General features: G+C 31.1%; 6 protein-coding genes across 14 annotated transcripts; 2 read left to right on the top strand and 4 right to left on the bottom strand.

Annotated features, from left to right (window-relative positions):
• The first annotated feature begins 29 nt into the window (after positions 1-29).
• Deaf1 (deformed epidermal autoregulatory factor 1) lies at positions 30-3,977 on the top strand. Its single transcript, XM_031977227.2, has 4 exons — positions 30-577; positions 981-1,472; positions 1,538-1,999; positions 2,092-3,977. Exons 1-4 carry the CDS (start codon positions 311-313, stop codon positions 2,290-2,292), a joined length of 1,422 nt encoding a protein of 473 aa, XP_031833087.1. The 5' UTR covers positions 30-310; the 3' UTR covers positions 2,293-3,977.
• Positions 3,007-6,310, bottom strand: wcd (U3 small nucleolar RNA-associated protein 18 homolog wicked). The gene is made up of 7 exons (XM_031977224.2): positions 5,985-6,310; positions 5,712-5,906; positions 5,457-5,628; positions 5,211-5,396; positions 4,944-5,135; positions 4,706-4,874; positions 3,007-4,620 (listed from the first exon to the last, which is right to left on the bottom strand). The coding sequence occupies exons 1-7, from the start codon at positions 6,149-6,151 to the stop codon at positions 4,157-4,159; spliced, it is 1,545 nt and encodes a 514-aa protein (XP_031833084.1). The 5' UTR covers positions 6,152-6,310; the 3' UTR covers positions 3,007-4,156.
• Positions 6,235-14,495, bottom strand: LOC116427186 (sperm-associated antigen 6). 7 transcript variants are annotated; one of them, XM_031977219.2, is made up of 11 exons: positions 14,354-14,495; positions 14,107-14,243; positions 13,627-13,889; positions 13,328-13,538; positions 13,085-13,263; positions 12,847-13,020; positions 12,642-12,794; positions 12,434-12,583; positions 12,197-12,355; positions 7,743-7,888; positions 6,509-6,810 (listed from the first exon to the last, which is right to left on the bottom strand). In XM_031977219.2, the coding sequence occupies exons 2-11, from the start codon at positions 14,129-14,131 to the stop codon at positions 6,663-6,665; spliced, it is 1,608 nt and encodes a 535-aa protein (XP_031833079.1). In that variant the 5' UTR covers positions 14,132-14,243; positions 14,354-14,495; the 3' UTR covers positions 6,509-6,662. The 7 variants fall into 7 exon arrangements, 5 of the variants coding, with proteins under 5 accessions (XP_031833079.1, XP_076229787.1, XP_076229788.1 ...); XR_004235045.2 differs by lacking the exons at positions 14,107-14,243; positions 14,354-14,495 and adding an exon at positions 6,235-6,336 and having other exon boundaries at positions 6,567-6,810; positions 13,627-14,098; XM_076373672.1 differs by lacking the exons at positions 14,107-14,243; positions 14,354-14,495 and having other exon boundaries at positions 13,627-14,098.
• On the top strand, positions 13,753-15,827 carry LOC116427192 (testis-expressed protein 9). 2 transcript variants are annotated; one of them, XM_031977233.2, is made up of 7 exons: positions 13,753-13,902; positions 14,431-14,708; positions 14,831-14,975; positions 15,045-15,209; positions 15,272-15,406; positions 15,476-15,610; positions 15,684-15,827. In XM_031977233.2, the coding sequence occupies exons 1-7, from the start codon at positions 13,900-13,902 to the stop codon at positions 15,765-15,767; spliced, it is 945 nt and encodes a 314-aa protein (XP_031833093.1). In that variant the 5' UTR covers positions 13,753-13,899; the 3' UTR covers positions 15,768-15,827. The 2 variants fall into 2 exon arrangements, with proteins under 2 accessions (XP_031833093.1, XP_031833094.1); XM_031977234.2 differs by lacking the exon at positions 13,753-13,902.
• Positions 15,828-18,103: 2,276 nt separating this feature from the next.
• Positions 18,104-22,884, bottom strand: Cul1 (cullin 1). Of its 2 annotated transcripts, XM_031977215.2 has the most exons (15): positions 22,574-22,884; positions 22,392-22,486; positions 21,445-21,665; positions 21,194-21,356; positions 20,890-21,108; positions 20,560-20,799; positions 20,193-20,486; positions 19,847-20,110; positions 19,599-19,778; positions 19,289-19,438; positions 19,093-19,211; positions 18,883-19,003; positions 18,715-18,818; positions 18,425-18,644; positions 18,104-18,251 (listed from the first exon to the last, which is right to left on the bottom strand). In XM_031977215.2, exons 3-15 carry the CDS (start codon positions 21,606-21,608, stop codon positions 18,171-18,173), a joined length of 2,319 nt encoding a protein of 772 aa, XP_031833075.1. In that variant the 5' UTR covers positions 21,609-21,665; positions 22,392-22,486; positions 22,574-22,884; the 3' UTR covers positions 18,104-18,170. The 2 variants fall into 2 exon arrangements, with proteins under 2 accessions (XP_031833075.1, XP_031833076.1); XM_031977216.2 differs by lacking the exons at positions 22,392-22,486; positions 22,574-22,884 and adding an exon at positions 22,155-22,378.
• Positions 22,885-23,110: 226 nt separating this feature from the next.
• On the bottom strand, positions 23,111-23,787 carry Tom7 (translocase of outer membrane 7). The gene is made up of 3 exons (XM_076373676.1): positions 23,564-23,787; positions 23,398-23,446; positions 23,111-23,313 (listed from the first exon to the last, which is right to left on the bottom strand). Exons 1-3 carry the CDS (start codon positions 23,688-23,690, stop codon positions 23,298-23,300), a joined length of 192 nt encoding a protein of 63 aa, XP_076229791.1. The 5' UTR covers positions 23,691-23,787; the 3' UTR covers positions 23,111-23,297.
• Positions 23,788-24,002: the final 215 nt, after the last annotated feature.

The following is a 24,002-nucleotide window of genomic DNA, read 5'->3' as shown; positions in this document are numbered from 1 at the left end:
AAAGATGGCACTCGACATCGGGAGACAACTCGTACCCGTAATGTACACCGTAGAAAACGGAGAAAACATTCAAACCTGCGAATTGTAGCGGAAAAAATAATGAGATTACGATTATCTAACGTTGCATTCGTTGATCGTGGCACTTGTAATTTCAATTCGATCGTGGTTACTTTGTAACGGCTGCCGTCGTAGCAAAGGAAGTCTCGGTTCCGTTGCGTCGCGAGGAATCGCAGCGGCTATCAAAAAATCGTGGCGCTGTGTTGAGCGTGCGCTGACGCCATAGTGTGCGCGAGAGGCGAGAACAGCCGAAATGGAGGAGAGTCAAACATCGGAAAGTGTCGCCGTGCTACCGGACATGTCCGAACCGTTGACGAGCGAGACCGAGGAGGCGTCCGCCCTAACGACCGAACACGAGGCACATCCCGTCGCGGTGACGGCGAGCGTCACTTCGGTACCGGGTGTTCCTGGTGTTCCAGGAGTCGGGGTACCGGTTTCTTTGCCTGTCGGTTCTATCATCGGTGTAGCGAACTCAACCAACGGCACGACCTTCAACGTCATCACCTCGGATCAGTTGCAGGTCGGTCGAAACGAGAACCTTTTCATTCATATTATCCATTCCTTGACACCGCTGAGAAGGCCACCGATTATATTAATATTCGACAATCCCTTTTTCGTTGAATGATTGTTGAATGGCGTGCGTGGTGGGGTTGGATTTTACCTTCTACTCGCAACACGCGAGCCTCGGTAGTTGTGCACGGTGTACACGCAGAATGCAAACATATACAACTACGCTTGTCCACATGCTGCAACGCGAAGACACGTGTTCCTTTCACTGTTGTTTGATTTGATTTATTCATTAACATGGCAGTTGAATCGCTCGAATTCGTTTTCCTAATACTGTGCCTAATGCAGTGCTCCCCACTCTACAGTAAATATTTCATGGGAAAGACCACTTTGATGAATGTTATTTTCTCTTTCAGTTACCTGGCTCGGGACAATTCAAGCAGATGCTATGTGTTGACAACGGTTTTATTTGTGAACCTCGTCATGATAAAGACACTGATCCTTTAAGGTGGAACGGAGAACTAAAGGCAACGCACATAGTAATTCAGAACAGTACAGAGGAACATGAATCTGAGCAAATACATGTGTCCACAGCGAATACTCAACAAATATGCAGTTGGTCGGAATCCGCTAATTTGGCAGTGTTGCCTGTCAGGTGTAAAAATACAAATGCAGAGTTACATAAAAGCAGATTTGGATCTGGAGCTAGAGGGAGATGTATTAAACTTGGACAAGACTGGTATACTCCAAGTGAGTTTGAGGCACTCTGTGGAAGAGCTTCGAGTAAAGATTGGAAACGTAGTATTAGATTCGGTGGCAGAAGTTTACAGACTCTAATTGATGAGCAAATTTTAAAGCCACATGCAACCTCTTGCACTTGTGCAGCATGTTGCGATGATGATAGTGCTGTAAGTATGTTCAATTGATTTATTATTAATTTTAATTGGTATTCTGATTATACTAAATTTTACAGACAGGACCAGTTCGATTGTTTACGCCTTACAAGCGTAGGAAAAGAGCCAGGGATACATCAGACGGAGATGTACCAACACGAAAAATAAAAAGTGATAATTCCCGCGATGGGAGCAATAATGATGAAAGTGACAGTGAAGTTGTTGTACCTGATAAGGAAGTATGGCCACAGTTTGTCTCAACAGATGGTTTAGTTGTACAGCAACCACAAGATCAAGATGGAGTAGTTCAAAATGTACATCAGTCAGAAAATGGACAGATCGATGATATCTTTAAAAAACTCGACGAAATGTCAAATAAAATGTTAAAACTAGCTTACGAATTTAGAAGAACCTTAGAAGAAGCTAAGGAGGTAAACAGACAACAAAGAAGGGAGCAAGCACTAGTAGCCCAACTAGGAGGTAGAGGAGATGTCATTGAAGCTGTTGGATTACAACCAGCATCGGATACTCATAACAAAAAAGTAATATATAAAGATAATGCTTTAAGTTCTATTAAAAATACCATCCACAAAATGTATCAAATTTTTCATCTTCTTTTTTCTTTTTTCTTCAGTGCGCTAATTGCGACAGAGAAGCATTTGCAGAGTGTTCTTTATGTAGGAGAACACCATATTGTTCAACATTTTGTCAACGCAAAGATTGGGCAGGACATCAAGTGGAATGTGTAAGGGGTGCTGCTGAAACTGTAATGCTTATAGTAGAAAGTAGTAGTGGAGATACCAGTGCCCTTGCGACGACAACGGGGGACCAATAGCTAGTGTTCCTCACACCTATTCACCAAAGGAATATAGAAACTGAACAAATTAACTTACAAACTTCAAAATTAAAAGAAGAGACGAAGACTTAAAAAGATTTGTTTAATGACTTGGAATGCCGGAGTTCTGTACATACCGTAGTAAATATTTTGTACGCGTATAAGCTAAAGTGTAATGATATTATTAAGTATGTAAGTATATGTACGCAGAAGTTGAAACATCTTCAGAATCATGGTTGGAAATCATGGGAAACGTTAATGAAAAAGATAAAAAATCATATACCAAATGATTGTGCAAATAAAAATGCAAGAAAATATGCTTTATAAAGGCATACGCGTGCATATGTGTATGTATACACGTATATATCTGTAATACAATTTTTGTCACTAAAAAATATATGTGTATACATATCTATGTGTACTGCACATTATAAAATATACTTTTATGATTTTTTTAATAAAAATCTAAACCGACCAAAGGAGGTAGTTATGCTTCTATGGAAGCTATTTATCTACATCATTACAAACGTGTTTTCTGTTTATAGATATTATTTTGTAATGCTATTTTTATTAGTAAAATTTTTAAAAAGTGATACCGCTTTACTATTAATTTTTAGTACAAATACTAACAAGGAGACCTTACAACTGGGATGTCGAAAATTTTAATCCAACTTTTTGTGATTAATTTAGGGTAAAAATAAATTAACACGTATCCCACCGTTTTCGCCAATACGCATTATTTATAAAAATATTTAACTTTTTAATTTTATGATCGTCAAATACATTTACTTATTCGTTATATTCTCAACAGGTGAAATAGCGGATTTGGTAAAACGATGGTTTCATATTCAAAAGATCCCGAGTTCAAAATACGTTCCCTTCAGTTGAGGGGTTTTTGTGAATTTCTACACTATTTCTTCTTCATTTATTTGTTTTTACTTTTACTTGATTTCCTATTCGTTTTGATTAAAGCTTCATGTAGTATTAGGTAATAACGATCTCATTTTACATTTTAATCACCACGGCAATGTTTACATTAAAAGAAATTAAAATAGAATTATAGTACATACGAAACTAATACATTATAAGGAAAAATACTTTCTGTTCATTATAATACCAATTATTATATTGATTATTAGACATATCACATATATTTTTCAGCTATAATAAATGTTAGGTTAAACTTCTTAACTGTACTTTTTTATTGTCTAAACCTTTTTATTTGATAAAATGTCTCAATTAATTATTGTGGTAAACTTTTCGACATTCCAACTGTAAGGTTTCCTTGTAAGAGAAGGATTATTAAATTCTTTTTTCATAATAACTTCTATAAAAACGTAATCGCAATTGATTTCTATATTTTCTGAGTAAAAGAGTATCATAATCTCTTCTCATTTCAAATATCAAGAAGTATATTAGTTTGTAGCTTTGTATACATGGTATACAAACATTAAAATAAATACACGAGAACTCCTGAAAAGTATAAGTAAATGATGAACGTGATATACAGACGAAAATGTATTATTTATCTAGTATTTTTAACACGTTTTTTAAAATAAAATATATAAAAAAAATTGTTTACTCAATTTTACATGGTACAGATATTTCATCAGATAGTTCATAGAAATTCGTTTGTCTATGTATATTTAAAAACAAAGAGATAAATAAACTAACATTATTTTTCACTGGTAGGTATATGTATCTTAATGTATTAGTAAATAATAATTGTTAACATATATCAATTCCCATTCCACCTCTGTTTGATCATAAAATGTTTTGTCTAAATAGAATGCCAACATCAATAATTAAATATTTTATTAAAAAAATCTTAATATTTATATGTATTTCACAAAGTACACGATGTTTAATAATTTCCATAATGTTTTAATCTATACAAGAAAGCAGAACCTGATCTGTTGGAAATACCTAAGTAACCACTACCTGGAGAAAAGTTGATGGCTTCTGGCATTGTTAGGTTTGTTTGAAGTGTGGGAAAATTTGAAAAGACAGTGAACGACGGTAAATGCGCCATTTTAAATGCATTATTCTTTTTATCAGAAGCCATTGCTAATATCTCGGAGTAAGAGTTAAACTTTAAACTAGTAACTGATGTTACAAGGTTCAGAAAAATTTTTAAAGGAACAGGATCCTTACTTTGCAACACTGTTTTTGTATCATACAAATTAACAACACCTTCCTTACTACCTGTTGCCAAAAACTGACCACTTGGAGAAACTGCAATAGATGCACAAGACAAACATCCATCATCTATAGCACGATGTATACATGAACGACTATTTACATCCCAAACGTACATTTCAGAACCATCTACAGTTGTTCATAACAAAATAAAAATGCAATTGTTAATATAATATACAAGATTAAAAAGCAGAAATATACACATAATACTTACCACCATGTGTAATAAGTGATTTACTATCTGGTGTGAAACATACTGCCCTGCACCTTGCATTCATTTTCAAAGTACCAATAAGTTCTTTGGATGAACTTGTTAATAAATAAATTTCTCCCAATCGACCACAAAAAGCTAACAACTTCCCATCTGGCGATACTTCACAATTCTAAATGATTATATGGAAAGTGTTAGCTACTATGAATAAGTATACTTTGAAAAATGTAACTATACAAACCGGCATATTAGTAACACCATGTGGTAATGGTATTTTACGTGTTTTTCCACTCATAAGATTATAGGAATGGCAATATGGATAGTATTTAGAACCAATTAAAACTTCTGTGCCATCTCTTAAAAATTTTGCTACATTAATAGGAAACTTCTTATATTGCATTGAATGCAGTTTATTATTTTCTATACCATCTACCTATAATTATGTGATCACTGAATATATTTTCTATTAAGAAGTGCGAATATATTTATTTAAAATGTAATTACTTACTTGAAAGAGGGACAATGTTCCAGATGTGCCAGCAACCAAGGCTACAGTGGAAGATGGATGAAATTCTACACTGGATATAATTGGTCCTTCGAAATGTGTTTCTTTATTGATCAGATTCAAAGCTTTTATATCAATTACACTCTTAGGTAAATTTTTCACTTTAGGTTTTTCCAAATGACAGCTATGCTGAAAAAACATGATGTAATATTAGATATAATCCAAACTGAAATGACATCATATTTTTACCTTTAATATTTCGGTATCTAAATCATCCTTATCTTCTTCTAAATTTTTTAATGTAGCCCACTTTGGTGTGCCTACTAGATGACTATGTTTCGTATGCAAAATATCTTTATACGATTTCTCTAATATTCTAGCTGGTAATCTTCGATTTTGTAGCTGTGCAGCTGTCCGTGCTCTAATATGAAAAATAATTGTAAAATTATAACTGGATTAAGCAATAATAGTTCAATCAATAATTATATATAATGTAGTACATACGAATATTGTTCATCTTCTTCATCTATCCATGCTATTTTCCTTTGACTGGTTGCATCAACAGTTTCAACATTTAGTACGTCAGAATCATTATCATGGTTGTTGACACTAACACTTTCGTTTGCGTCTAATTCGTCTTCGTCATTTAATAAATTGTTTATAATATCACTTGGATCTCCAAACACGATTCTTTCTAATCTATAAAAAAATTTGTTAGAATTTAATACATAGATTCAAATAACACCTATATTATTGTAAATCTTATTAGAACTCTACCTGGCTTCTTCTTTCGGATCATATTCATTTCTTCGTTTTTTATGTAAAGGCACAGTAAATTTTGGATCATACAACGTCTTCATAGACATGCGTTTCTTTGCGGATTTTTTATGCACAGCAGATTTCTGTGTAGTCATTTTATGTTTCTTTTCAATCACTTTGCTCATTTTTATGAATTATTTGAATTAATACATAACAATGTAATAAATACTTTTGTACCTTTAACAGGTAACCTTGCTACAATGTTTTGCTACACGCGGCCTCCCTCATCCACCTATTTTAACCCAACTGAACAGTGGTGCTTTTTATCTAACTTTCCAATCTTATTAAATTTAGGAATAATTATAAATATCTGAAACAACTTCGTATAATATAGACTTTATATTAATATACAATTCTTCGAAAAACTTATATATCATTTTCCAGCAGCATTGTTAATTTATTTATTTATTGTCATTCGATACAATCATATTAAGCACCACTGCTTGATTTTACCAATCATACGTTGTTAAAGAAGCGGGTAAATAAAATACTAATTTTAAATATATTTTAATTAAAACGCGCATGAAACTTCATAATTACCAGTATTTACTAAGAAATTACTTTAATTTACCGAATGATACATGTAAGCATAACGGTCATATACAATTAGAAAATCTAATAATAATGAGCATTATTTTAACAATCTTCGTTATGAGATGACAGAGTAGATTTGGAATCGGTATCAGATAACTCGTGTTTTTCCATTGCAAAAAGCGATGGGCATTTTGGTTGATACAGTTCGACCGCTTCCAAGAGACTGTCCGGATATCCAGGAGAATAATATCTGATAGTAATAAATGTAATGATTAAGTTAATGCAGATTAAACGAGAACTTTTAGTAGGAAATAAATTAAAGGAATCGAATATAGTCATGAAAACTTAAGTAATAGTCAGATTACTTTTCAAGTGAGATATGTAAAAAGTATATTAAAAAAATGATTTATCGCAATAATCATGAAATGAATCGGAATGCTAGATAACAATATGTAAAAAGTATACGTTCATAATTGATAAACACGAATGACGTCAAATTATATCGCCATTTAGATAAGAAACATATAAAAGTACAGGATTGATAGGTAAATTATAGAAATCATTGAGTACGCGTAAAATTATTGATCCATTAAACTTCAGGTTTCTATTTTTCCAATGCAATCAGCTGTGACAACATGGCGATCGCGCCGTATATTAACTTGTCCGATTTAAATTAAGACACGCGAGATCCAGAAACGGAGCAGCAGTTGTTTGCATTCGCTGTTGGTGCGAACGACTCTAAGAAGACTGGACATTTTCATCGAGAAAATTTTACACTATCCAATTCCTTCGGTAAGTAAACCTGTGCTAGGGTTATGTCAAAAGCAACTAGTGTTTTTGATGATTATCTATTGTTGCCATTATCTTAACATACACGTACTCTTCTACATGTACTGACGACTTTATTAACATAAAAAATCTTACAAGAATTCTAGCAATTTAATTTAGTGCGAATAATAAAGCATTAAAAATAAATCAGTATTTTAAAATAATCGTATACCTTGGCAATACAACATTATAACTTATAAATTATAAATTCCAGGTTTCTCCACAAATATTCAAGTTATTAATTGTTGTATGATCATAAACTAACTGTAATTATTAACTTATGATCGAACGAACAATCCATTGAATTTACCAGTCGAAATACTGTTTGTGTAAGAACATAAGAGCAACAACAACCTGACAATTTCTTCTGGAAAACAGCAATTGATAATTTGTATATATTCTGAAAGCGTTGAACCAGGTTCTGCTTGAATTTCTTGTACTTTCTTTAAACCACCGGATGTTACAAATAGCCTTCTTGCCCTGGCATCATTAGGCAAAATCTATATAACAATGAAGTTATCAAGAAATTAAATTAATTCTTTTAAATTTTTTAATATTTTAATATTCTCAGAATGTACATGTACATATATACATGTGCGTATACATATACATATGTGTAGGTGGTAAGAGGAACATTATTAGCAATCAGTTTGCATGTTGCAATGCACCTAAGAATAAGGCTTCTGAAACCTGACCTGCAAACTGAATGCATTAGTCTAAAGTAAACCTACCTACTTTCTATCACTTTTTTTTTTAATTATAACATTATTTAAATAGTACAGAATTGCCTTATGAAAAAAGATTTGCACAAATAAAATATTGATTTTTTTTTAATCTGTGCATTAAATGGTATTTATTTGATCATATTAACTGGAAAACGGATGAATAACAAAATTGCATGTTTGCTTATGATAAAATTTGCCAAACTTTCGTAATCGCGTAAATATTTGTTGCAGTAGGTGACGCATCTTATTACGTATATTTTTATCATTGTTATGTACGTATTTTTAAATAACTATTCAACGATGAATGTTAACGACATAAAAGTTAATTTTATTCGTGCATTTTTATTTATTAATTTAGTTCGTATTAAATAAGTAATTGATTATTTCATTCATAATTATTTTATAAAATTTGTTGTTCGAATTATCTTTTCGAATGTTATGCTACTAATGAGCATGTTATATTAATATTTACACCCTACATAATGCAACCGAAACCAGAGTCGAATACTTTTTTCCTGTCTCTCATCGCCGCCAAAAATATCATATTTCTGAAAACAAAATTCTAAAATAACATCGTAGAAGATCGTGTTTATAGAAAACCTGTTGATGCGCGTAATACCGCTTTTATTTCTCTCCGGGCGAATTTCAGTTCCTTGTATATAATAAAACGTAAATTATTAATTTTTTCAGGTATATGTGGTATTAAAAATCATCAACCGCTAAGGAAACGAAAGAAGAATCAATGTAATTTTGATACAGTGATCGCAAAATTAATCTTAGTCTGCGCATCTCTTTTATTATAAATTATAATTTTTTACTCTCAACAAATTTGCATATATTATAAGCAGAATTTTTGAACTTTTAAGGCGTTTTTTGAAATAATTTATTAAAAAAAAAATAGTTCTAAACAGATGAAAAGTAAATTGAACTAATAAGTCCTAAGCAGAGCTTTAAAATACAACGAGTTTAATAAAGTATTTAAAATAATTATAAAACGAAAAGTGAGAGAAGATAAAACGCAAAAAATTGAAAATTGTTAGAGAATGCAAAATATTGAAAATTGTTAGAGAATGCAAAATATTGAAAATTGTTAGAGAATGCAAAATATTGCAATTAATGTGTGACAAATCCTTCAGTGATAACTAAGGCTTTGATAACGAGACAAGACAGCTGCCTTATAGTTCAAACATATAAGAATTAAGTGATTAAGAGGAGATGATATCATCGTATACAAAAGGCAAATTACACTGTCTTATACATAGTACTGTTGTCAGATTCCTAGCAAATATGTCTGATAGCAGGAAAATAAAAATCTGCAACTTATAAGAAGTTAACTCATTGCTGAATCATTCAGTGTAATCACAGAAGTTTCACAGACTACATGAAAATAATTTCATATAATTTGTGAGTAAGCACTGTGAGGTAAATAGTAATTTATCATAAAACGTGAATATACAAGATACTGATCCGCTACATTAAACAGGAAAGTAAAAAGCTAATAATAGAGATGATAAACAACCAACATTGTGTTATTTTAAATTCGGGAGAGACCAATAGCTATCATCAGCCGGTCTCTGCTAAACCTTCTGTTGTTTCTGTGTCGAGTATTGATTCAGATGTAAGTGATAGGAGAGATGTACGTGAAGAACTTTATGCTGGAATTTTCAGAAGACACAGGAAAACTATACTTGTATTAGGAAGTTTTCTCAAGATGCTGAGGGTGAATAGAAACATGAACAATTATGCTAGCATTAAACCCAACGATGACAATGACGAATAAAATGATAATTTTGTTGTATAAATGGATTAGGAGACCAAAGTTATCTTTTTATTATGATAATAATTATATAAGTGATATTGCTTTGTAAAAAGAAATTTAAGTGCATTTGACTTATTATTCGCATCAGGCTATATTAATTTCATTAAAGAGAACAATATTATCAGTCAAGTACTTATTAATTATTCTGTTTAAAAAATATGTTGTCTTGTATAAAATGTTGTTTGTGTAAATACTCTTTAACTTGCAACTATGTGCTACTGATGTGTATATGTTCAACTTTGTTGTAATAATATGCAGACTATAAAATTGTGCTTATCAATGTGACTTCTTGCACATCAAAATGAAACAATAAAATATGATTGTACCATACATACTTTTTATGATAATATATGCTGATAATTATGTAAATTTATTTCACAGTAGCACAATAAAGATCATATGTTATTCGAGAAAATTCAGAATATTAAAATTTGCACAAATTATTGTATATTGTACTTTTTACAAGGCAAGATTTTCCAATTCATTGATATTTTATCATAGAAAACGTTATATTAATTGAAAAGTTGTTTTTAATATCGTTTACTATTTTACACACTTTTGTTTTCTTTATAAAAGAGATATCAGTTGTAACGTACGAAAATGTTATTAAGTTCCTTTTTAAGAATGATTGGTCAAATTTTTTTTACACGTTTTGGTAATATAATTTGTGTTTTTTCATTTTTCAGAGATACTTGGACAGATTGCATGCTCTGAACCGAGTATATGCCTTAATTGCTTTAGAGTTTGAAATTGTTATACAACAAAAATTTTGGTAAAATTATAAAATTCAATTAATTTAATATGCACTTTATACTAATTTTTCATTATGATGTCAGTAATCATAAAACATAATTTCATGGTAGAGATTCTTCCTTATTGTTTATTGTACACCTCATTGTTTGACGACTAGTGGGGAAAGTAGATTTTACTAACAATTTTTCAATAAAAAAACACTTTACACAAACGAACGAATGAGAGAGCAACAATAAATATTTTTAATTGTGCGAAAGTAACTACTACTGCCGATTGCATCTCATATACTTCTTTACCTGTATTTCTATAAAAGTTAACGATACAATTTGAATAAATACTTAATAATGGTTAGCTTTTTTGGAATGCAACTGCATTTACCGTTAGTACTGTGGTCCATGAGCTTAACATTTATCAAAAATATAATTCAAGGCACATGATAATAAGATTCGTACATTACATTAATGTATTGCCGCAAGTATCAAATCAATGCCTTATTGATCAACGGTTTCATGAACTAATATTTTCATTAATCGATGATTAATGTTTACTTCTAACTTAAATCATTCTCTGTTATCTATATCTACAATGTTTGTACATCTGGTCCCTTTATATCAAGTACTGCCATTAGAAACTACACTGTGGTACAATAGATGCAAATAGGGAGTAGCTTGAGAAAAAGTATGTTTAAATATTTCATAGTTTAATTAATTCAAACTTTTAAACGAAAAGCATTCGATAATTCAATCGTCCTTGTATTTTAGCCGAACCATTTACTGTCGTAAGACTGAAAAATGTGCTTTTTTGGGACTTAAAATGTGCCATAATATGTATTAGAAATACATTAAATGAAAAAACTTTGACTACTTTATGCTGTTACTAATTTTTTCACTTTTTATTATTCTTACTATCAAACAAATACAGTGACATGCAGCATATCGAAGTATATTGTTATATTTTACTAGAAATATCTAATATTTGATACTTATGTTAAATAGAATCAGATTAAAAGTTGCATCTTCTGTAAAGAATAAATAATATAAAAAAAAAACAAGGCAAAAAATAAATATGATAAGAACGATTACACAGGTACTGAATAAACTACTCTACTATCTGTGTACCAGAATAGTATTACAAGATGAAAATTCTAACTATTAGGATGCTATTTGTGGTATAATAGTTATTATATAATAAAAAAGAACCATTTGCATTACATAGTTTGACCAGTTTTTCAATAAAGCAACATTATATAACAGAAAAATATTATTTGATACACAATTGTTACTTAACTGAGACGCAGAATGGTCACTAAACAGTAATATTCGTATTATTTGTTACATGGCTGTATGCAATAAATAATAAAATATAAATAATTTAATTACAAGTTATAGCACATATATGATTTTATTTATTTTATTATTATGTTCTAGTTTGTAAGTTCTAAGTACAACTTGTAAAAAATATGTATAAAGTAAAGAATTATATACCAGTTAATATACTATACTCTTTCTTACCTTACTGTACTGTCCAAGAACATACTTCAAAATGTTAGGTGGTGCATCGTGTATTAAAGGTTCCAATGCTTCAAGGCACATGCATCGTTGTAATACTTGCTTTAATGTCACATTACATTTTAGTTTCAAATCTTCTGAGCTGTTTGGATCATTGTAAAGCTAAAAGTAGTATAGAAGTCAATAATATTTCACAACGAAGGATAATAAAGAATAATAAATAAAAACATTGAATTATACTTGTAATAACTTTGGAAGAATATTTGCAACTACAATTGCTTTTGCATGCTCTGGAGTATGTTTACCGATTTGTCCAGTTGCCCATATGGTGATTGCAAGTACATGTTCATCCTTTTCTTCGTGTAACACAGTAGATAATTGAGTAACTCCCTAAAGTAAATATTTTTACTTAGAGTATTATAATAACTAAAATATCAGTGCACTATACTTTAGATCCAATAATTGCAATAGCTAATTGATCAGAATGTCCAGCAATGTAACCAATTGCCATTATTGCTGGTAATCTAGCTGTTAATTTCGATGTGTTAATCAATTCTGTGAGTGCACCAACACCACCAATATTTACAATGAGCTGAGCCATCTGAAAATAAACATAATTAATACATGATTAGAAGATTGTTTGATTAAGTTACTTCTATCGTATGTTTGCAAATTTCTCTAGTTAATGTTGCTGCAGCTTTAACAATGCATTCCTCGGGGTGTGCCATATGAATAAGAACACTAGGAAAAACCTCAGCTTCGATGATAGATTCTGCCAAGTGTGTAGTATGCTTTGCTATACTACTCAGTGTGCAAAGAACTTGACGCTGTATGTTAATGAGAATCAGAACATTATATTACAAAATTATATGGTATCTATTTTTATTTCACCTTTAATTTGGCATCAGGATTAGATAATGCTTTTGCAAGGAAAGGAACAGCTCCAGCATCAACAATAACTTCTGCTAGATCTTTTTCATGTTTGCTTATATCACAAAGGGCAGATGCACTTATCTGTTTCAAATATAATTCAGGTTCTTGTAAACATAAAACTAAAAGGGGAACTGCACCTGTGGGTTATAAAATTAATATGTAAATATATTTTGACTGAGATTATTATGACAATAGATATACCTGTATCGACTACTGCTTGAGCCAAGTTTTTATTGTGTCTAGCAATATATCCTAATGCCCAAGCTGCAGCTTCTTTTACAACAGCATCAAAGTCTTCTAAGCAAACCATTATAATTTCTAATCCATTGCTCTGAATTATTATGGATGCCAATTCAGAAGAATGCTTGGCTATCGCACGAATAACAAACAAAGCTGCTTTCTTATAAAATTTCTGTAACAAGTGTTACAACAAAATTTATAAAAAAAAATATATAGTTATGTACACATGTACATACATTATTACACATAAAAACTTATACATTTTGTTTAGAGATATTTTTTAATAATTGAGGCAAAATATCTTTTTTTATAATAGCTTGTGCCAATCGACAATCATTGTTTGCTATTTTTCCTAAAGCTATAGCTGCCATGTGTTGTATAGAAGGCACAGGATCTGTCAGCAAAGGATGTAAAAGATCTAAAGCACCAGCAGCTTCTAAACATTCTATATTATTTGGTCTTGTGGCGAGATCGGCAACGGATTGCACGAAAAGTATACGAGCTTTTTGATATTGGTCAAAAACTGCAAAATAATGGTTAGTAATATCCATTTTATGATCAAACATATTTTAATATTTAAAATGTATTTGTAATTCGTACAGAACTTTTACGTTACTTATTTACATGCAAAGGTAAAAAGAAAACGATGTTTTATTACAAAATTCCACAGAAACTGTCATCACGATAGAATGTAAAATATTTCTTTTACTAAATGTCTTTTATAATATTTCAAACTGTACCTTGCAAAATTGAACGTGCTGTCATCGTGATTCCAAAAGACTTTTCAACATCGCAACATAATATTTATATTTTATCTTCTTTTTTGCACCGATTTTTCAACGTGTTTATCGTATGTTTGAAAACGAAAAACTACCGCCTTTTGCGTACAAATGTAGAGCAGCCGGTCTCATAAACAAACATAAACAGGTGTTTCACTCGAATGGAATTCTGACAACATAAATTGTCGAATAGAAAATTATTACATACAAGAAAACATAATTATAACCTGTATTTTATATTTATATACTGATAATTAATAGTGGAATTATTTTTTGTATCGAAAGATGACCGAAGATCTACTGGTTAAAGAAAAGGGATTCCGCCTACTGAATAAAGAACTCGAACAAAGAGCAAATGATTTAATGAAGAACATAGATCACGTTATAAACACTTATAATAACGAGTGTTCGGTTTCGAATTCAAAAATACAATATAGAAATGTAACGAATAAAGAAACAGAACTACCAGGGAACTCAATACAACGAGAAAATGATAATATTCAAGTTTCAATTAAACGTAATACGTCCTTACCTTATATCTTTGACGAAGTATCCTCAAAATTGTAAGGGAAAAATCGATATAATTATTTATTCGAAAATACTGTTTTATGTCTATGTTAAACATGTTTTTTTTTTCAATTTCTGTTGTATAAGTATTTTGAATTTAGAAATTAATGTTCAATAGGAAGGTGGAACCACAAAAGGATCACGCGAACGAAGCGTGTAAGAAAGAAAATTTAGCACATTTAACCATTGTTAATTTATTTAAATCGAAAATAGATGTATTGCAGAAGGAACTGCAAACATTGCATACCGAATATAGAAAGAAGGTGACTAAAAGTTTTATTAATATTTAAGAATATATTTTTTATTAATTATTTATATCATGTACATTGCAGTGTGATATTTGCAAGGATCTGGAAATTGAACACAAAAAGTATGAAACAAGAATGCAAAATGACATAGAATCATTGAAAGATACAATTACAAAGTTAGAAAACATAAACAAAGAGCTACATTGTCAATCTCAAGCACTGAATGCTGAAAATTTAGTTATAAAAAAGGTATCAAATTAAAAATAATTGGACTTAACATTTCATATATTTCTAATATTCAATTTGAATAGGATTTGGATAAACTCCAAAAACAAATCAAAGTACTGAATCAGCAAGGTAACAATTATAGTGTAAGATTGAACAGATCATTAGAAAATAATGATAAACTAAGAAATGCACTTAAATGCTCTCAAATAGAAGAAAAGGTTGGACATAATATATAAAATCATTAGCTATATTATTTTAGATGATTATTTACTTTGATGTTTTCATAGGAATTAAGAAATCAACTGAGGAAACTACAGGATGATAAAAAACTGACTGTTAATAATTTGGGAAAACAACTTTCAGAAATAGTACAAGTATTTAAAAAACAAATGTTAGTTATAGATAATTTAAAGAAACAAAATGTATGTATACACTGCAGTTATGTAGTAAGTAAGAAAAGAAAAATTTATTTTATATCATTACCATATTCCACAGGCATGCTTAATTACTATTGGACAATTAAGATTCACAAAAGAAGATTTTTTGAGATTACTGGATCAAAAACCCGAGTGCTTATGATAAATTGTATATAAAACATTTATTGAATGACTGCTACAATTTATACACTGTGAAAGATGGAATAATTCCATTTCATAGCCACAAGTATGATACAATTTTATTTTACAACGTGTTTCTTAACAATACTCGTCACAGAAAAAAAGATTTATGTATTCTTACTTTGTAAATTACTTATCAGAGTTTTATGAATTTTAAAAGTCTGATCATTAACTTAAGGTTTTATACTAGAATTTTTACTTTCGTTTTTAATTTATTTTCTCACTCGAAATAAATATATTTTTTCAATTACTGCATAATCGTAGCAATTATTCGATTGCGCTATACAAAATAGTGATCATACTTGATAAGTTAATGGGACCTATAACAAAAGATTCCAAAGCAAAATATAAAAGGTGGGTTTATGGTTACCATGGAAATCATGCATTCCGATTAAATTCTATTTTAATTTTCATTTCGTATCATTTAAGAATAAATTGATCAAAATTGCATGGAGATGCACGATCGATTTCCATTGCAACTGTAGTAAATTCAAACTTTCTACTTTAGACAATATTAAATGACCCTTTCAACTTATTTACACATAAGTCCTATTTTGTGCATGAGGAATAAAAATTGACAACAATGAATTTTAGCCATATGTACAGAAATTCGAAATATTAGTATGTTCCATAGCTAGCATATGTAAAATGATCGTTACGATTTTATCCGTATACGGTACACGTAAGTGGGACTAATATTGTAAATTAAAGTGTTCAGACATTCCAGAAAACATCGATGTTATTTTCAATTACGTTACGCATAGATTTTACAAATCTTAATTCTGGCAGTGGAGAATTTTGTATGCTCTAGCTTAAATAATGTATCGTCGTATGTTTTCTAAACCTACAAGAGTAATCGAATCTAGAAATTTTCACATGGAATTAATTAAACGATGTCAAACATCATAAAAAAGTGAATAAAGACGATGTATGCTCGCATCCTTCGGCTCAATGCATCCTGCACAACCTACTTTGAACAATTTAATACTTCATCGTTCGAATTCGTGCTACTTTTTATTTAATAAAATACATTAAGTTAATATTTTCTTTTTTATAATTAAATATAAAGATATTACTCACCCTCAAATATGTTGTAATGTAATTTTCGGTTTTAATTACAGTGACTTTCAGTTCGAAACTCGCACTTCTCAGACTTTTTACATGTTGAGTTCCATCACTCAACTCCGAAATCATGGTAATATTTGTAAGCATTAAATTTATATATTTTTATATACTGTGGTTTACTATATCATTTTTAACATTAGTGGCAATAATATATTAACAACGATCGTTCAGTTAGTGAAGTTAAATTTAAGCCACTGTATGTGCCTGCACTCAAAATTATAGCATACCACAAATTTTCTTTTTACTTTATATTGCACTGTGAATATTTAATGCGTTCTAATTACTAAAAGATATAACTCTGAAGAAACCATTTGAATAATTTGCCTCAAGTATTTGACACGTCTAGCATCAACAAGGAGAATTCGTTAGTCTCATATTTTAAACGTTATTTTCGCTTAACAGCAGAAACGAGCTCTCTAAGCTTTAGATACAATGTATACAATTAATACAATTAATATTTCTTAGTCAATTTTTTTTTTATAATCTTTCCATAACGACTCAAAAATTGTATGCTTTTTACGGTCTGCCAGCCATTCGATGAATTCATTTTAAATTGAGACTGCTCTGAACAAAAGAACAACTCAATTCTTACATTGCTAGGGCAGTTTGGTTTATTCACTGGTACAAAATTTTGTTCCTTATACACGTGATTACTAACGAGACTTCACAATTGCTAAAATGCATTACTATCTATGTGCTTATTCGAATTTATGACGTGTTTTATATTCTATAATACAAATAGCTGAAATTACGTTTCTCTTTTTTAAATCATTTTTCATTCTTTTTGAATTACATGACTTACAATGTACCCTGAACTTTTTTCATTATTCGTATTCTATTCACAGAATATATTTTTATATTTTATCCCTGTTGCGATTAATCCCTTATTTTTCCCCATTTTTATTAGAGTTTTAACTTTGAGAACGTTGCTTTTACTATTGCATCTAAAGACTCGCGTCGATAAATTTTCTTTCAAGTAACTTATGTCAAAGGCGGCACAGACAGTAACACACCTAGCAGCTTGACTATGAAATAATTTTATTAACATATTATAAAAACCACTCTAAATGCGACCAGAGGGACAACATGGTACAAGGGCATCCATGTACAAGGAAAATATACGAGTTTCAAAATATGAGACTTAAATAAATATTGTGACAGTATGTAGCAATGAGAGTGGAGAGTCATCTTTCTTTTGCGTATATGGTTGCTGCTGTATCGTTGTCCTAGATCAACTTGATCATGCCAGGTAGCTGTAAGTGTCCTTTTGACCCTCTGTGCGCTCCAGATATTCTTTTTCAATTAAAATATCTATACATTTCTGAAAGGGCAAAATCATTTTCCGTTAAGTCTAATATTTGGATTATTTATAAGTAGTTCTCAAATATTTTAATTCGGTTCGTCGACATTATGTTACAATAAATTAATAGAATAAGAAATACAAATCATTAGCTCACAAATTTTTATCATTCTGTAATCGTTGCGCATACTTACCTTAATAATATGTACTCTTGGCTTGAACCTAGAGCTTAACTGATTCAATACTTCAGCCACCAGTTGCTGATGCTTTGAGACTTTTCTCATTTTCATAATCCTAACAATCGCCGCTTGTATCAGAAGTTTTCTATCTTCCTCTATATGTTTATGCGTCGTTTCTTGTTCGATTTTCAATTCCGTTTTCATTGGTATATTAATATTTACTCTTAGTTTCTTGCTATTATAAAAATAATATACCAATATAATCTTGGACGAAATCAATATTTCATATAACTAAATACACATACTTTTTATATCCCGTGAAAAGTTCCACTGTTGACATTGGAGTCAATTCAGTTTCATCGTCTGTAGTCGATGTTAACAGTTTAGATTTCAAGAGTATTTGTATGACCTACAACATAAAAATATTTTTAGCGTTTCGTTTCTTTCTAATATTTCTTAACGATAATACATACTTGGAACAAAAAGTCCATTTTTATTTGCGTTGCATCATGCAATTGTTGTATTGTCCATACTGTGGATCCGTTAAATTGTAATAAAATAGCCATTTGAAAGGTAGATGCTTGTAAGGTGTATCTATAATTAAAATTGCATTTACAAACGCCCTTTTGTAAATGTTGTAAGATTGTTAAAATGTCACATATCTTTCCTAGGTATAGTATTACCTATTTTTAAAACAATTTGTGTGTAATTCTCCTTTAGACATATTGTATAACCAACTTAACTTCCTTCCACTATGCTGAGAACTATAGAAAGTGGTAAACCTATGTACAGATCGTTCTAGCTGCAATGTATAAATGTTGCGTTAAATATTCATAAAATTTCGAAGTTTAAGATAAATTATTTTAGGATCGAATTTACCTCAGTTGGTAATGAGAAAGTAAAAGTTTGTAAAAACGGCCATGAGCCAGAAGATAACACTTGTATACTGAAATCTATGTCCAATGGTTCAGCCGAGTTTGTCAAGTGTCTTTTAAATTGCTCGTTTAGATCCTTGGACACGCCAATATCCTGTGGACAGACTGCTATAATCAAAATGTTGCATAGTTTTGGCAAAATTTAAATTAATGCGATATAAAAGTAATTTCCTGGAGGAAAAATAATGAATGTGTTGCGTTATGTGAAATAAATGTTAATGATTATGACACAACTTTTTACCCTAACACAGTACCTGAAACATTCGTTGTAATTTTGAGGTGTACTCAAAACCGCAAGCTTGTTTCAATTTCGAGATCATAGAAGCCTCTGCATCATCACTGGCCGACATATGTTGTACCAAACGTTTTGCCAGCATTTTGCTATAGAATTTTTGAAATACATCCTTGTCTTCGATATATTTAAATACTACCATCTATAATTAAGAAGTGTTAACAATCTAGTTTGACCTTTGCTTTTATTTGTTGTATGGTTTTTACTCACAACTTGATTAAGTGTATCTTCAAGTTCTGCTTCCTCGGGATTTTTACTACTTTTTTTCAACAATAGATCACAATATTTTGCTAGTAACTCTGGCGATTTACTACTACTATTTGCTGTTCTAGTTACTGAATTATTATTAATAAATCTTCCACAAGCCTTATCAAGAGCTGCCACAAAACCACTGTCATTATTAAATGCAACAAGTACTAAAGCATTATACTTCTTATGAATCTCTAAAGTTGTATTCACATAAACCTTTGGATCCTATAAGAAAAGAATTAGTTTTAAAAAACGGTTAATACAATTATAATTATATTATTATCATAATACGTAACAGAAGACGCACATTAGACGCAGCTTCGCCGCATTTATCAATAGCTGCAAGACCTTGATTTGCTATATGACTTTCTAAATGACTTCGTAGTTCACCAAGAGCATTAGGTATTCTTGTTGCCAGTTGATACATTCGACCTAAATCCACATTTTTGTCAGCGTTTAAAAGATTTTGAAATTCTGAGTGAAATATGTCTAAATGCTTTTCAATTAACACTTTTTCACAGGTTTTTGCCAATTTTTCACAAGTTGTTTGATGCAAGTAGACATGAACCCGTTTTCGTTCTTCTAATAGCCTTTGTTCTACCTGTAGTAAAATAGAAATTGCAAGTAATTTGTTAAGAAATATTCAAGAAGCTATATAATTTTTGCCTTCAAACCTTCTTCATGTATTCTGTTACTGGATTCTGCCTGAGGAATTCTGAACTTTCACGAGTGTAAAACCTTTCCGTATCTTCAAGAAACATATTTTCAAAGGAATCTTTATAAACATTCAAATTATGCCCTTCCTCGTTCAAACCCAATTCTACGTAACAATTAATTACTCCACTGACCAAGCGTGTATTTATTGTTTCTCCATTGCGTTCTCGTTCTATCAACTTAAGCACTGCATTTGTAACCTGAAGCACATTGGTTGCAATGTTGAATTTCTTATATGCTAAAATATGGTTTCCACACATATATTTCATAAATGATATCAAATAACTTACTTGTTTATTTAAATGCATAAATAAATTTTCTCTCCATGTAACTAAAGCCAGTTGATAAATTTCATAAACCTTCTTTCGTCCCTCATCACTTTCTCTACGTACCCAGTGGCGATTGAGATACGCACAGACACCGTGTAAAACTTTGCTACTGAATTGATACTCTTCCCATTGCCTTGTATAGAATTGCAGTACATCTTCGTCCATCAAATCTACACCGTGCTGTATCAAAGATAATAAAATAATTACATTAAATATGTTTGCTCTCTGAACTATTGAACATTAATAATACCAGAAAAATGATCACCTTTAATAAACTAGTGAGATAATTTGTAAGAAAGTCACGTAAACGTTTATATAATTCCAAACCAACTAACTGTGCACCTCCTTGAGAAATTTGTCCTTTCTTGCTTTTAGTTGATGGTCTATTCACTTGTTGATGAACACTTGTACAATAATCATATACATGTCTAATAAATTGTGCACGATGTATTAAGGAAATTATTAAATAATAAGTAATTATATTTTTCTTAATTATTTTTATGATATAAAGGATACGTGTATAATTCTATATATCTTGGTTTAGACATACATTGTCTGTTATAAACTTGCTCAATACCCTCACGGAGATCTCCCCAGATTTGATCTAAATCTATTTGTCTGAGGCCTGAGGAGCCTCCGTAATGACTCCCAGTTCCTCCGCTGCCTCTATACCCTGACATCCTATTTCTATACGCTTGTCGAGTGAGCGTCACTGTTACTACTTCCTACAATAATTTCTGTTGAAAAAAACATAAAAGCGAATGGATCGTGTTAGATTTAATGCAAAATTAAAAGTAAATATATAAGAATGAAGGAATTAAAACAAGTATCAAACGGTGAAGTGTATAGTCTTACTTTCATTTATATAAAGGTACAACATTGTCACAAATGCTTTGTTCGATGTAAATGGAATGATAATAAGAATAAAGAAACAGAAACAGAATCAGTTGCTGCAATTAGTTTTAGAGTGCATCACATTGAGTGGCTCCAATAAGCTATCGATAGTTTCACAATGTTGATGTCACAACTACTTGCTTACGCACATACTTGAGGCTGTTGAAAACTGCTTTGTATAACTATAAATAAAACTGCGTGAAACGTTTTTTTTGCGCGTGTGTACGTTGAATGTTAGGAGAGAATGATTGTAGGTTCGACCGAATATAAATATATCCGTGAGAAACATGGTTTGCGTGGAAAGAGTTAGTCGGTAATTGGAAGATCCATACCGAAATAGTTACATCAGGATATGCATCATTAGTAGTGGCTTCGATCATTCGTCAGGGAACTTCGGAACATCGAAAATCTTCGAGCTACAACACTACTACACCCGTCACTATCGCTGATCCAGATGAAACGTAACCCGTAGAAATAAGTCCAGCACAGCCCGTCGCCATCAGAGAATACTTTTTTTCGTCGGTAAAACGAGGGAAGTGTGCATCTTGAGACAGAAAATGTACACTCACCTGTCGACGTTCACCACCGCATAACAGGCAGGGTTGGACAAGGGAGTTCTCGTGAAAATCTGGTGGCCACCTTTAACGATCACCGCTACTCCACTCTACATACACATCGATGGGAAATTTTCACTACCTCTGCTTATTATTTCTTTGCTGTCCGTGGTGACAAACACGACAGATCCACGAACCTAAAATCTTGTATCTTAATGTGCCCAAAAACTGATCACGGTTGTGATCAGCTACTTCTGACAGGTTAGGTGCCACTGCTGCCAACGGAGCGTTGTTCACGATTCAGCGGAGACGTCCGTTTTTTTAACAGATCCACACGAACCCGCTAAACGTTACGGTGATAAAATTTTCATTTCTCAATGATTGTGCCAATACATCATTTCTTTGTGATTACGTTGCTACGTATGAAAAACAAGGCAAAGAAAAGAATTATGAATTTATAATTTCGGAAAATGACAATAAAACCTCGCGAAACAACAGCGTCTCTAATTTCGCGACGTTGGATGCACTGTTTGCGAGATCGGTCTGCGAAAATTTAAATAAATTTTAATTGTCTCTTACATTACACGAATTTCTTTAAGGATCAATGCATTTTTAACGGATATTCGCGGTTTTAATGTTCAACCAAACAATGATTACACATTTCATTTCGTATGCTTGTTTTTACTCTTTTTATACTTTCAGTATTTTGCCACGAATATAACACACACCAGAAATGCATAGGTAGAAAACTTTTATTTCATCATGTTTAACATTAACAGAATATTCTCTTACTAATAATTTTTATCCTTACATCTCTAATTAAAAAGGAAAATAGATTAAACTATAACAAGTACATAAATAACGCATTGATGGATCGATAGGAATTAGAAATAAAAAGGAACATTGTTGTAACTGATGTATTTATTGCCACAGTAAGCTGAAAAAATGAATAGAAAAATATTGTATTATTTCGAAGGCAAAATGATTTACTGTATATTCCAAATTCTTACAGAAAACTTACTTCATGAGATTTAATTCTGGCATGCCTGGATCAGCTCCTTTTCTGAATCCTATAAAAATAATTATTCGATTAATATTATAAATTTACTGTGTCTCCACTGCGTTACGAGTAAACGTAAGTCAATAATTCATAATGACAAATTTTAAATAAAGTATATATATCTAACCTAAAAATAATATCGTAGGAATAAAGCCCCAATGAAATATGACTTTGCTCACGTCTAAAACAATTGCAATTTTTTGTTTTGTGCTCGGACTCAACGCCATTTTTTTAGAAATATTTGCAAAACTCATGGAACAACACGTGCGAAATGTTCCGGAAATCTTGCGCACACAGTTATAACAGATTTCTACGCGATCATTCGATTTTTTATAGTCATAGACAATAAAATGTTAAAAATAGACACTCAACATATTTCTACCTACGATGATCTTGTTTCCATGAAAATAAATTTCATTCGTTGGAAACGACGCTCACTTGCTAGCACGTGTACGTTGCCTATCTAGTAAGCTTATAATTCATGATCATGTTTTGACAGAACAGCTGTCATGTGACAATATCGTTTTGTTCTATTTACACTTTTTCAATGGTAATTCAGATCGTTA

Source organism: Nomia melanderi, chromosome 14, assembly GCF_051020985.1.
Source record: "Nomia melanderi isolate GNS246 chromosome 14, iyNomMela1, whole genome shotgun sequence".
NCBI classification, from domain to species: Eukaryota; Metazoa; Arthropoda; class Insecta; order Hymenoptera; family Halictidae; genus Nomia; species Nomia melanderi.
This window is presented reverse-complemented; position numbering and strand designations above follow the sequence as displayed.

Bases quoted from the DNA above. Each gene is read 5' to 3' on its own strand.
- Deaf1 (XM_031977227.2), top strand. From the start codon at position 311: ATGGAGGAGAGTCAAACATCGGAAAGTGTCGCCGTGCTACCGGACATG. The intron at 578-980 runs GTCGGTCGAAAC...TTTCTCTTTCAG, and splicing joins TCACCTCGGATCAGTTGCAG to TTACCTGGCTCGGGACAATT. The intron at 2,000-2,091 runs GTAATATATAAA...TTTTTTCTTCAG, and splicing joins CGGATACTCATAACAAAAAA to TGCGCTAATTGCGACAGAGA.
- wcd (XM_031977224.2), bottom strand. From the start codon at position 6,151: ATGAGCAAAGTGATTGAAAAGAAACATAAAATGACTACACAGAAATCT. The intron at 5,907-5,984 runs GTAGAGTTCTAA...ATTTTTTTATAG, and splicing joins GATCCGAAAGAAGAAGCCAG to ATTAGAAAGAATCGTGTTTG. The intron at 5,629-5,711 runs GTATGTACTACA...TTTTCATATTAG, and splicing joins GAAGAAGATGAACAATATTC to AGCACGGACAGCTGCACAGC.
- LOC116427192 (XM_031977233.2), top strand. The intron at 15,210-15,271 runs GTATCAAATTAA...CAATTTGAATAG, and splicing joins AAAATTTAGTTATAAAAAAG to GATTTGGATAAACTCCAAAA. The intron at 15,611-15,683 runs GTATGTATACAC...CATATTCCACAG, and splicing joins ATAATTTAAAGAAACAAAAT to GCATGCTTAATTACTATTGG.
- LOC116427186 (XM_076373672.1), bottom strand. From the start codon at position 13,932: ATGTTTGATCATAAAATGGATATTACTAACCATTATTTTGCAGTTTTT. The intron at 12,584-12,641 runs GTATAGTGCACT...TATTTACTTTAG, and splicing joins TTGCAATTATTGGATCTAAA to GGAGTTACTCAATTATCTAC. The intron at 6,811-7,742 runs GTTGTTGTTGCT...TATTACTATCAG, and splicing joins TTTCCAGAAGAAATTGTCAG to ATATTATTCTCCTGGATATC.
- Cul1 (XM_031977215.2), bottom strand. From the start codon at position 21,608: ATGTCAGGGTATAGAGGCAGCGGAGGAACTGGGAGTCATTACGGAGGC. The intron at 19,004-19,092 runs GTAATACTATAC...TTTTAATTATAG, and splicing joins ACAAATTGTTTTAAAAATAG to ATACACCTTACAAGCATCTA. The intron at 18,252-18,424 runs GTAAGTATGCGC...TTGCCCTTTCAG, and splicing joins CAAGAGTACATATTATTAAG to AAATGTATAGATATTTTAAT.
- Tom7 (XM_076373676.1), bottom strand. From the start codon at position 23,690: ATGAGTTTTGCAAATATTTCTAAAAAAATGGCGTTGAGTCCGAGCACA. The intron at 23,447-23,563 runs GTTAGATATATA...TTATTTTTATAG, and splicing joins TCCTACGATATTATTTTTAG to GATTCAGAAAAGGAGCTGAT.